The sequence below is a fragment of the Meleagris gallopavo genome, chromosome 2 (assembly GCF_000146605.3).
Source record: "Meleagris gallopavo isolate NT-WF06-2002-E0010 breed Aviagen turkey brand Nicholas breeding stock chromosome 2, Turkey_5.1, whole genome shotgun sequence".
NCBI lineage: Eukaryota > Metazoa > Chordata > Aves > Galliformes > Phasianidae > Meleagris > Meleagris gallopavo.
Genome location: NC_015012.2, coordinates 88,231,483 through 88,243,430, shown reverse-complemented (window position 1 = coordinate 88,243,430; position 11,948 = coordinate 88,231,483). Strand labels below are relative to the sequence as shown.

Genomic DNA, 11,948 nt, shown 5'->3' with positions numbered 1-11,948 from the left:
TCCAGGCCCCTCACCATCTTTGTGGCCCTCCGCTGGACTCTTTCCAAGAGATCCCTGCTTTTTTGTACTGGGGAGCCCAGAACTGGACACAGTACTCCAGATGAGGCCTTACCAGGGCAGAGTAGAGGGGGAGGATCACCTCCCTCAACCTGCTGGACACGCTCTTCTTAATGCACCCCAGAATGCCATTGGCCTTTTTGGCCACGAGGGCACACTGCTGGCTCATGGCCAACCTGTCGTCCACCAGGACGCCCAGGTCCCTCTCTGCAGAGCTCAAATCAACAGAAAATACCTGTTTGCTCAATACTCAGTATATCCAGTGATGCATTACTTGTCACCCACTCAATCACATTACATTTTAAATAAAACTACATATCCTATTAACTCAAGATTGGATTAGGTATATTAGGTGTATCACCATCTTACCTGCAGTCCATCTTGGTATTGAACAGCTGCCTGCATAGCTTCAGCAAGCTTATCTACTCGTTCTTTCCATGTTTTGTTTAAGGCATCCCAGGCAGAGTTCAGCTGCAAATAAGTGCAATTTATATCATTATACAAAAACAAATTTTCTGCCATATAATTTGCATTCACTAAATAGATATTGCTCAGTAGCTCCAATAAATCAAACATGAATATTTCATATTCACTTCATATTAAACCTCTTGTTCTCTCATTGCTTAGTTTTCTTCAGAATGCACTAGAGGTTTTATAATACAGAAGTTGCATAATTCAACACTGACTATATATTTATTAACATAGGGATTATAGTCAGTATGGGAAATGTCAAAATATTTGCAGTTGAATCTTTAGAATAAAAGTAGCATACAAGAAAATTACATTACCAAATGTGAGAGAAAATAAAGTCTTTTGTGAACAGGACTGGTCTCAGTTAAGATACTTTGCATAAAGCATATAAAACTTATTCTTGCATCATTTTCACAAGAAATAGTCATATATTGCATTAATCAGTAATTTTTTCAGTGTCTTCTACAAAAAAATTAATCCATAAAACAATAAAATCAATTTTTCTGTACATTCAAATCTGAGTCAATGCTTATTTACCCAAAAGGCCAACAATAATTTAACACAAAGCCTTCAGAGAAATCTTACTTTTGGTCTCAAAATTTTATTTTCAGAATTTATTGGAGGGCAGGGAATACTACTATCAGTTGAACAAGAATTTGTGACGTTTACTGCAAAACTAATGCCTCCCACCTTACTATGTTAGCTTACAATGTCAAAGGTGGATATTGGTGGAATAGCAGTAGAGGCTGAACCTTCCCACCAATATTCCACTACATTTTGGAATGGAATGGAGCACATTGTCAATCTTGGCTGGACACTCCTGCTATATTCACCATACAGTCTGGATTTGGTACCCCTTCTGACTTCCATCTGTTCGATTCGATGATAGACCGCAGGGCAATATTTACCTAGCAATGATGCCATCATTGCAGCTGTGAAACAGTGGGTCACATCTCTATTGGTACAGATTTCTATGACCGTGGCATGGAGGCTCTTTTTCATTGCTGGCAAAAATGCACAGCTAATGATGGTGATTGTGTTGAAAAACAGTGTTTTTTAGTTGAAAATTTGCTCTATCAAATAGTGTTACTGTGCTCTTTGTATCTATTGCAATATCCAAGGAAATAAATAGGAGGCATTACTTTCTGAGCTACATATGTAATGTTAATAAATTTGAGCATCTGCATGTCCCATACCTCATCTATACTCTTGTTGACAATAGGTTTGTCTGGCTCTCCACAAGCAGCTCTAAGTTCAGAGCCTAGGCTCACAACTGTTTCTAGTTCTTCTTGTAGTCCATCAATTTCTTCTTTAGCAGCCTACAAGGAAAAAAAAGTCCAACACTGGTAATACTACATTCAATAATTTATGTATGGCATGCTTTTAAGACAGAAACACATCCATGTTTGACTTCTGTTTTCTTTAAAGTCACCTGAGCTTACTACTGGATGCTTAAAATATCAGCATCCCTTTGCAGTGTCAGAGTAAACCAAATGACATCAGTCTAAATTATAAACAGATAGTGATGTCATTTTATACGAGATGGAAAAATAAACAGGAAGTTTTAAATTAGGTTTCTTTAATCAAAATGTTTTCTTTTACAGAGGTTATCATTCACTTTCAAATCTGTAACTATCAGCATAAATAATTACAGACTTGGAAAGTAATACACACATCCATATGCCTTTCATTTAAATGTTGTGTATTACCTGGAATCTAAAGTATGCGTAACTCCTACAAGTCTCAGTGACATATATATTATATGCATGCTTATAAACAGATACCTACACATAATGACAGGCATAAGCTGCATGCTCATTGCAATTAAGCACTGATATGTATCATTTGCCAAAGACTCTTGAGATATCATTATAGTAAATTTCTACATAATTATCCCTCTTTGTCTCAAAAAAAAAAAACAAAAAACCACTCCTGTCACTCCTGTGTTATTTCCTAATAATTCTGTCTTTTCTCTGCATACTGTAAATAAAATACTTTAAATCAACTTAAGCAACTGACCTCAGCAGCTTCTTGCTGTTGCTTGACTACAGATGGGTCAACTCCAGGTCCCTCCAGTTCTCGAATGAAGTCTTGAGTATCTTTAATAGTAGCTACGAGAGCCATATGATCACACCAGAACTTCTCAGCTAGTTCCATAACATCCAACAACTTGGCCTCCCTTTCCTCAGTCAAGGTCTGGATGTCTTGCCAAATAAGGACCATTTGGTCTAGTTTATCTTGCACGGCTAAACAACAAAGGAAGGAGATTACTACCTTGGCAAACAATTCTTGGCCATATATATCTCTGTAGTTCTACAACAGAAACATATGTGTGTATTTTAAAATTTAGACTTTAAAATTGGTTCTTTACAAGACTTTTTACAATGTTAAGTGGAAACAGCAAACAAGACATTTAAAAATAAAACAAAGGTCAGATGCACACTGAATTACTAAATGAATGTCTTGGTTTTTACATCTCCAGGAAAATACAATCCCCAGATTAGTGTCCATCAAAAATGAAGATTTTTATGTGATGAAGCTTGCTGCATTTCCACTACATGAGTCTTTCTTCAGCATACTACCTTTAGCAGATACATCCTTATCTGCCCCTTCTGAGCGAGCGATCATTTCCTCCCCTCGCTGCTTAAGCGTCTCATAGACAGGCTGAAGTTTTTCCAGATCCATTGACACATTCTTATTTTCACTAATTTGCTCTTTAATCTTCTCAACCTCTGCTGAGATTGAAGGTGGCTGCCTCAGGCGTTCAACTATGCGTTGCAAACTCTCAAGAGTTGGATCTATCTTGTCATGAAACTGAGAGGGTGGAAAAGGACAAAAAGAAAAGGTAGAGAAATTAGAACAAAAACGTTTGAAAAATTGCCTCTGAAAGTTCTCTTTTGTACTTTAAGATTAACATATTAAATATATCTCTAGTTATATATGTACAACTTGCAATACTCCCAGGTGGCTCTCTCCCTCTTAATATCTAAAAGAATCACATGACTGCAAAATGGTGGTACTTCTCAGATTTAAGAGATACAGAATTTTACTATCAAGTCCGAGTTTAATCCTGAAACAAGCCATCTGAAAATACTACACAGGGCAGCACCTACCTGCATGCAGACAGTCCTGCATAATTAGTGTGTTACTTTTTATCTTATTTTGGAAAGCTGTGGCTTTCTGATTGCATCATTCTAGAAAGATACTTATGTTAATATTAATTACATGTATTTTCATATCAAGACCACCATATTGCATATAAGCCCTGATTAGGATTCGATATTTAAGGTCATTCAAAAAGACTCAAAAAGACCTTTTGCCTAGTGCCCAAGTGGTGCTCATTAGTGCAGTAAATGTACATTACTTCCTGAACTAAAAGCTCACAACAGCATGTATTACGTTCATCCACAATTGACTCAGTGCCCACACGCCCAGAAACTCTGTTATATCTACATTAATTAGCATCGTTTATCCTTTGGTCTAAAGGTAAGCACTAATATATATACTCTGCTGGATTCATACAGATTACTCTAAGCATCTCACAACCATGCCCCTTCCAAGTTACAGAAATTATTAAATTGTGGGTACAGAACCAGCAGGATCTACAAAGAGCATTCTTGACTACACCTGGGGAGGTTACTAGAAAAAGCACAGCAAAACAAGCTTACTGTACACAAGCAAATAGGTACATTCTTAGTATTCAAAGAAATACATGCAAAACAAATGTAATTCATTTTTCCCACTGTATTATTTTCTGTACTCTATTTTCATTAGAAGTGCAACTATCATACAAGCAAGCAAAATGCAATATATAAAGATAAGCAACCTCCCTACATTCCAAACTTCTGAAAAACGGATTAGGGAAAGAAAGCCTTACAAAAGTGATAACAACTGAAATAAATTTGGCAATAATCAAATCTGATTTTAGGACACATATTCTGCATTTTTGAATTCTCAGTCCATTCAGTGGGCCTCATTTTACTGTGACTTCAGTGACTGAGACAAGGTGATTTAGAACTTAAAAGGAGGAAAGGCAAGTCATTATCATCTCTCTTTCTGGCTCCATAGGTCACATACTGCCTTTGATACATAATGTAATTTAACATAATTTGAAACCTGAAGAGTTAAATAATTATTCTTCCTGGTCTGTCTAGACAAACACTGACATATCCACCATATTAAAGAGTCTGAATATATATTTACATATCTTAATAAAGAAAGAGTTTATATAAAATTACATTCTGGAAGTTAGAATGTTTGGCTTTCCTATCTGCATATACATTTACGTACATTAAATACTTTAAGGTTCATTTTATAAGTAATTAAGTATTTTCTCAACATCTGTTTATATTCTAGCTGCTACCAAAGAATGCATTTTCCTTCTTGCTTTCTGGTCTTAGCCTTCTGTACCCTTCTGTACTTAAGCACATCTTGTTAATGTCTATCACATAAAAAGCAAAGGCTCGAACACTAAATAAATGTCTTGATTTTCAAACATCAGCATATATGCAAAAGAAAAAACACTGAATCTAAATAAACAGGCATCTTTCAGAGGTGTGAATAAAGAGACTACTTAGAATGACTGAAAGTAGCATGGAATATTGGCTACTACCAGGTCAAAAAATGAATGACATCTGATATAACTTTTTTCCTTAGATTCTTCAATTCTGTCTGTAATGTCTAGGAATACAACATTAAGTACTATGACCTATGAAGACAATTATTTAGAATGCAGAACTGATGAGAACTTTAAGATCTCTTTCGTGATTTAGTGTTTTAGTCCTGGGAAGAAATATAGTACATCATTGCTAGCCAACAGACAAAAAAGGGAATTTACCATAAAAACAGTGACAGGACAAAAAACTTCTATCAGGTTTTTGGGTAGGTTCATGTACACGGTTAATGAGGATTTTTTTTTCTGAATTTGGTGTCATGTAAAAGGATTTCATTTTGGATTTAATGACAAATTAATCCAGTATTATGAAGTTCCAAGGAATGATACCTATCAATACTCTAATATGGTTCATTCCATAGAGTAACTAATCTAAGATACACAGCTTTTATGGACGGACCTGAATTTTATGGTTACAATAATATTTTGTGAAGTCTAACTTTACTCATAATTCTTTTACGTGAAAAGGAGCATGCATGTTTAAGTACCCTCTAGTTCCAGTCTATTAAAGGACCAACTGCAGTTGCCAAGATACGACGATATGCAAAGCTAACTGATTAACAGAGACATTCAGATCAAGCACAGCATCAGCTATTAACAGACCAGTAAAAGAAAACTGAATAAACTGAAAATCTGACATTGTTAGATCAAATATTCCTTTTTTGACATTTTAAAATTGAGAACTGATAATATTTTTCAACTGCAGCAGACTCATAAAATTATTACCCCTCAGGAAATCAATGCCATGAGAAGTAACGTGAACATTCACACACTATTCAGCTGAAAAATTCACATAAAACAGCAGTTTAATCTTGATATATATACATATAAAATGATAATGTCTGTGTATCTTTCCATTCATGTGAATCTAATCATACTTTTAACTTAAAATGATACCTGGGTACACTGAGAAATGGCTTCATCCAGTGCCAGCGCTCGCTTTTTGACATCTTCCTTAATTTTACTGTAAAGGGTGTCAGCTGCCACATATTTCTCTTGGATAGAGAAACCTTCTCCTGGGCTCAGCTCCAGCAACTGAGGCCCAGTTTTATTCATCTTATCTATATGAGGCTTGTGCTCAGCAATCAGCTCACGCAGTTGCTATAACAAATGAAAAAACTTATCAGTTTCTTAAGTTTAGACCACCGCATTACAGCTGTCCACACTTCAAACATCCAGCTGGCAAGAAATTCCAAACAAATACCTGTCATCCTAATGTAAAGCACAAATAATATTAAATAAAGTTAATGACTGCTCTGCCAGTGATGATTCCCTTTCCAAAAGTGAGAGCTACCCAGCCAGGAAACATCACAATTAAAGATACACTGGAAAGGGCCATGAAATACTCCTTCAAGCCATATCATTACACATAGAATGCATGGTGCCAAATGATGATATTGGCTGCAGATGATGTTGGCAACAGACACTCCCCATCATTTTTAGGACCTATAATGACAGAAATGGTAACTATATTCCAAATATTTGCATAATACCACTACGTATATACATTTTCATGCTGATATGTGCCACAAAGCCTTCCACTGAAGAACATCACAGAACAAGGTACTGAAGTTGCAATAGTATTAATGCAAGTTATCCTTGATTTAAAAGAGGAAACTAAAACAAAGAGGAGGTAAAATAAAAAAACAACAATGAAAAGAATAGCGGGCAATGAAAATGCATGAGAATTTTCTTGTTTAACAAGAAATTAAGATACAAATCATCTCAGCCACTCTCTCCCACCCTCTCAACACCCACCCCTAAAGTAAGTCCAAACCACAGAAAACTGCAAAAGGCCAAAAGGTAATGGTATTTTGTCTTCCAGCTTGCCTAAGTATTTTGCTTTTGTTTACTTGCACCCTTAAGTCTGACAAAAGGAAGAGATTTTATGGGGAGTAACCTAACCATTCCCTTCAGCTTCATTTATTGTCTCAGTTCATCCTTTCCTTTTCAGAAAAATCCCACTGCCTGGTGAGACACTGTCCCTCTCAGTACTGTGAGCTCCATGTATTTCTAGCCTACAGTCACTGTGCAGGAATGACAGGCTAGAGCAAGCATATGCTTTGTTCCTCCTAGTTCAGGGATTGTTTAAACAAATGAAGACACAGAAAAGGGCTTATATCAGTCTCAGTGTAAATAAATCCTCTTCTCTTCAACTGAGGTCCTTCCCTTAAAAAGAAATCCTGATACTGGCTTGCTTATGAGCTCCTCCCCAGAAGAGGAGGAGTTGGGAAGATTGAAAATATAGTGACCATGACTGTCCACTGTCCTCTGATGAAGAAATAACAATGAAAAACAATGACAAAAAAACAAAAAGCAATGACTAGCTACTGCCTGAGAACGTAATTCTACTTGTAAACCTTGCATCAAGAAAAATAATAGTGATTAGCACAGAAAAAGGAAATGCTAAGCTAAGAATGGTTGTAAAGTTTTTAGAAAATGATTTTATGTATTTTATTTTTGTTCACAAATAAGTAACTTGACACAGTGTGACAGAGTATGCATCTATAGGTACAAACTTTACTATGCCAGTACTTTACTCTGCCAAAAGCAAAACTCAAACTGCATTAACTGCATGTTAATATAAATATAAGTGAGTATATAAGAAATATAAGGGAATAAAGAAAGCTGTATTCATACTGAGGATCCTTTTCCTTTTTATAACAGAAGCACAAATGATCTGGTCTTTGCCACAATTGGGTAAACAATTCCAGTAAATCAGTATTCCAGATCAGATTACGTGTTAAAATTGCCAGACATTAATCTTCTACTTAAACAAATCTCAGCTAATGGCATAGCCCAGGGAAAATGCAAAAATACAAGTTCAGATGAAGGGCCTCTCAAGCAAGCAAAATGATTAAAGTAGATGGGGGAAACAAACCTGTAAGTAAAGCAAGCATGATTTGGTTCACAGTGACTAATCAAGACGGTTTGTAAAGCTCATGTGATATACTTAGTCTTAATAGAGCATGTTTGTTCTTTGTGGACACAGTAGGAAGACAAATGAGTGAACCCAGTGTTTACCACTGTATCAAGTAGCACACCTTCATTAACTGGTCTCACAGTAAACAGGATTTTGAAACCAGGATTCATCCTATCTAACTCTAGTCATTTAACTGAGGCAACTAAAATTAAAAAGCCTAGCTACCCTGTGCTCAGTAGGAAGAGACAGGTGTCTCCAGCAGCAAAATGGGCTTTGCATGTGCTAAAACATGCAGGTTTTTAATCTTGGTAGGTTAAATCTGATTCCACGTCTAGTGGAGTCTAGTTGCTGTCTGAAACATACTGATTTTTGTCCCAGATGATTCTTCTATGCAAGAAAGGCCACATGGAGGCCAGGCTATGTAATAAAGTTCCCTCTCTATTTTGTGATGCTATGAGAAACAATTATTTATTTTTATTATTACATCACAAACATTTTCCTTTTTAAAAGAATTGGCCAAGAGATTGGCTTAAACGAAACCACAGAATTCTTGGACCCTGAACTGTCAATCTGGAAGATTTGTTCAACAAAGTTTACTTTCCATGATAACAAAACAAACAACACATTTTTTACATGTACATAAGGTTAATACATATGTATATTAGCACACTGCATACATAGACCAAATTTCAGTTTCTGCATGCTGAAAGCAGGTATGCTAGCTCTTTCTGTTGTCTCATATTACTCTTTCTTGGATCTTACTACATAACCCAATCTTTGTTCTTTCCATTTATGGACTTGGTTTGTTCTAAGACTGTCATATTTATGTGTACTTTTAAAGATACTTCTAAGCTATTCATTTCTTATGCTTAGATCTGGCACTTAATGGCAATTATTTCTCCTTTAGCCCTCTTTTATGCTTATACATTGCTTGCTGCTTTCCCCAGATAATCTTGTTTGCATGCAGTTTGGAAAACAGCAGAGGCGTGATTTTAAGTATATTTTCTATTATTATTTTAAATAACGTTTTTCGAACAGAAGTCTAACTGTCAGTTATGAGCGGTCAGTGGAGTACTTCCTGGTTCCAAGCAGAGCTTTTGATACTTTGTTGTTTTTTGTTTTTGCTTTTTCTTGAAAACAGCAAAATTCTTACCCGATGCTCTTCTTGTTGTTGCTTTAAAGTTTCATACTCAAGGGCTGGCGCAGGAAGCTGAGAGATGATCATTTCTGTTTCAGTTAACCACGGCCAAAGCTCTTCATAAGTCTCCCAGAACTGGTTAACTAGGGACTGAGCCCGCTCCAGCTGGAGGTTTCTCTCTGAGTTCATTTGACAGACTGTATCATATTTCTGTAACAGGCTTTTCAGTTTTTTCTGTGAAATAATATTAACAGAAAATGGTAATGTATGTCTCTCCACATATTCATTATCCTAATCCCTAAACAGTCTTTGATAATAGCACCAAACCATAGTGAACAAAATCTTAATTTTGATAGTAGTTCTACAGTACTGGAGTATTTAAAGAGGAAAAAATCAATACTGTGGGAGATCTGAATTTGGCAGGACACATTCAAAGTAACTAAAACATAAACAACACTTTATTCCTAGAACTTCCATTTAAGCTGCAATTGACTTTATTGCCTATCCCAGCCCCATTTTCTTTCTGAAGGCATCATGAACAGTATCTTTTTTTTTTTTTTTAAATCTACCAAAGAATGGGGCATATACTTCTGGATAAACTTTCTTCAGAAAGCACGTAACACTATTTTCCATGTTAGCAAGTATTAATTAATGAGAATACATTACCATCAATAATATGACAGAACTTAAAGGGTTAAGCATTACCCCTCTATTCTGTTTGGACATATGATAATAAAAGATGTATTGACTGGATATATAACTTTCTGTGGAAGAATGCCCATCTTATCGTTTTTATGAAATACTGTAATGCAACAATGCACGTAAGTGCTAGCCTTAGAAAAACTAGACATATAAATAAGGCGCTGAATATGAAGTACAAGATCTTTTCTGTCAGAACAAGATATTGTTTCATTTGTTACGTGTTGCATGTAAATTAAGTATAGGGATGCTATCCAAAGGACAAAATATAGCCTAACATAAAGATATACTGTTGTGGTTTTTTTTTTTACTAAAACATATATCTAACAGAGGATCACCTACAATTGCTCTCCCTTTTGGCTATATTTTCATAGACTGAACTAAATTCACTTTAGAACAAATCAAATTTATTCAGTGATTCTGCAGCAGAGCACAATTAGTGAATTACTGTTGGTCTCTGGAAGGACCAAAAATCACAGATCATATCCATACCAGTAAAAAAAGTCCATGTTAAAATGCCAGTAAGAAAGATCTCTCTGTGTGCATGCATATAAAACACACACATATATGTATATTCTTTCAGCACTCAACCTCAGGCTGTGTGTGCACATCAGCAAATGTGTAAGAATGCCTTTCATGGGCTGTGTTAGTCAACAGGACGGAACATTCCTGGCAAACAATTCCCCCACTGAAATTGGCATAAATGAAGATAAAGACACACACTGAGGTGCCAGCCACTGAATGAGGCACAGAAATACACACACCCAGCCAGAGCTTCACAGACTCTAGAGAACAGAGGAAGATAAACAGCCAGACTCCACACGCATCACCCCAGATGACTAATACCTATTCACTCAATCATTTCACTGGCTGAAATACTGTTTACCATGGAAGATGACAAATGGGCTCTGAATTAGTGTCAGATAATGAAGTCGACAGTGCTTGCTCTTTGAACATCCTGAAGCTTTCTTCTAGTATTACAAACCTTGGACCAGAAGTGGCTGTAATTAATGCTTTTTCATTAACATTTTGAAGTATACACCATAAGAGTCTTCCTGCAGTCTATGGTCTTCCTATTCACCACCGTAGCCGCAAATTTATGGGAAATTTACCTTTATGGTCTGCTTCTCTTCTTCAGTGCACGTGTTCATAATCTTATCCCCGGACTTAACAAGTTCATCTATAGTATCTTTGTGCCTCAAAATCTCCATGGTAAAAGCCTTGAAGCACAATAAAAACTGGTCAGGATTATAAAATAAAGTACATGGAGCAAAAACTATTCGTGAAGTGCATTATGATGGACTGAAATTAAATCACAGTAGTACATTTTCTAGATGGAGACTGTTCTGGCCAATAATTAACATGACAGTTGGAAATGCATTTCTTTTACCTTTTGAACTTGTAGCTGAGCCGTGGTCTGGTCTTGCTCAAGCCTAATATCACCAAGAGACATCAGTTTCTTTTCTGTTTCTGCAATCCAGGCGAGTTCAGCATCAGCTGCTTGATCAAACTAAATGAGGGCGACATGATTAAGTTCAATGATTCTATAGACATGGAAAGTTAGAATGACATCAAAAATTTTATAGAAGATAAAAAGCACACTTCAGAATTAGCAGAAAGATAGTAACTCCCTTTTCATATGAGGCTTTTATGTAAATGAAATACAATGCCTCAAATGGTTCTGAGGAATTGGAATAAAATCAGCTTAATTCATAAACATGACAAAGCAACAGACATACATTTTTCCAAAGCCTACAGCTCTTCTAACAATCATAATTAAAAGGGTTACCATTTCAGAATTTTAACTAGAATGTTTATTTTCATTTGACTCAACTTTCACATGTCTTTTCCACCTCCAAATTTATTTTTACTGCTACTGTCGGAATTATCCTAAGAAATAGCTGTTTGATGCTATCTTTTCCATCTTAAGAGATGCTTTGGTAATAAATTATAAAGGTGAAGCAATTAGAACTCAAGTAAGTCAGTGG

At 35.9% G+C, this 11,948-nt stretch overlaps 1 protein-coding gene across 1 annotated transcript; it reads right to left on the bottom strand.

Annotated features, from left to right (window-relative positions):
- Positions 1–399: 399 nt before the first annotated feature.
- On the bottom strand, positions 400–11,498 carry LOC104909963 (dystonin-like). Its single transcript, XM_010707877.3, has 8 exons — positions 11,351–11,498; positions 11,073–11,180; positions 9,277–9,495; positions 6,098–6,301; positions 3,111–3,342; positions 2,548–2,774; positions 1,725–1,847; positions 400–528 (listed from the first exon to the last, which is right to left on the bottom strand). Exons 1-8 carry the CDS (start codon positions 11,411–11,413, stop codon positions 415–417), a joined length of 1,290 nt encoding a protein of 429 aa, XP_010706179.1. The 5' UTR covers positions 11,414–11,498; the 3' UTR covers positions 400–414.
- Between the last annotated feature and the right edge of the window lie 450 nt (positions 11,499–11,948).

Coding starts and splice junctions, on each gene's coding strand:
- LOC104909963 (XM_010707877.3), bottom strand. CDS start 11,413: ATGTCTCTTGGTGATATTAGGCTTGAGCAAGACCAGACCACGGCTCAG. Junction 6,302..9,276: donor AACAACAAGAAGAGCATCGG/GTAAGAATTTTG, acceptor CATTTGTTATAG/CAACTGCGTGAGCTGATTGC. Junction 3,343..6,097: donor CCATTTCTCAGTGTACCCAG/GTATCATTTTAA, acceptor CCACCCTCTCAG/TTTCATGACAAGATAGATCC.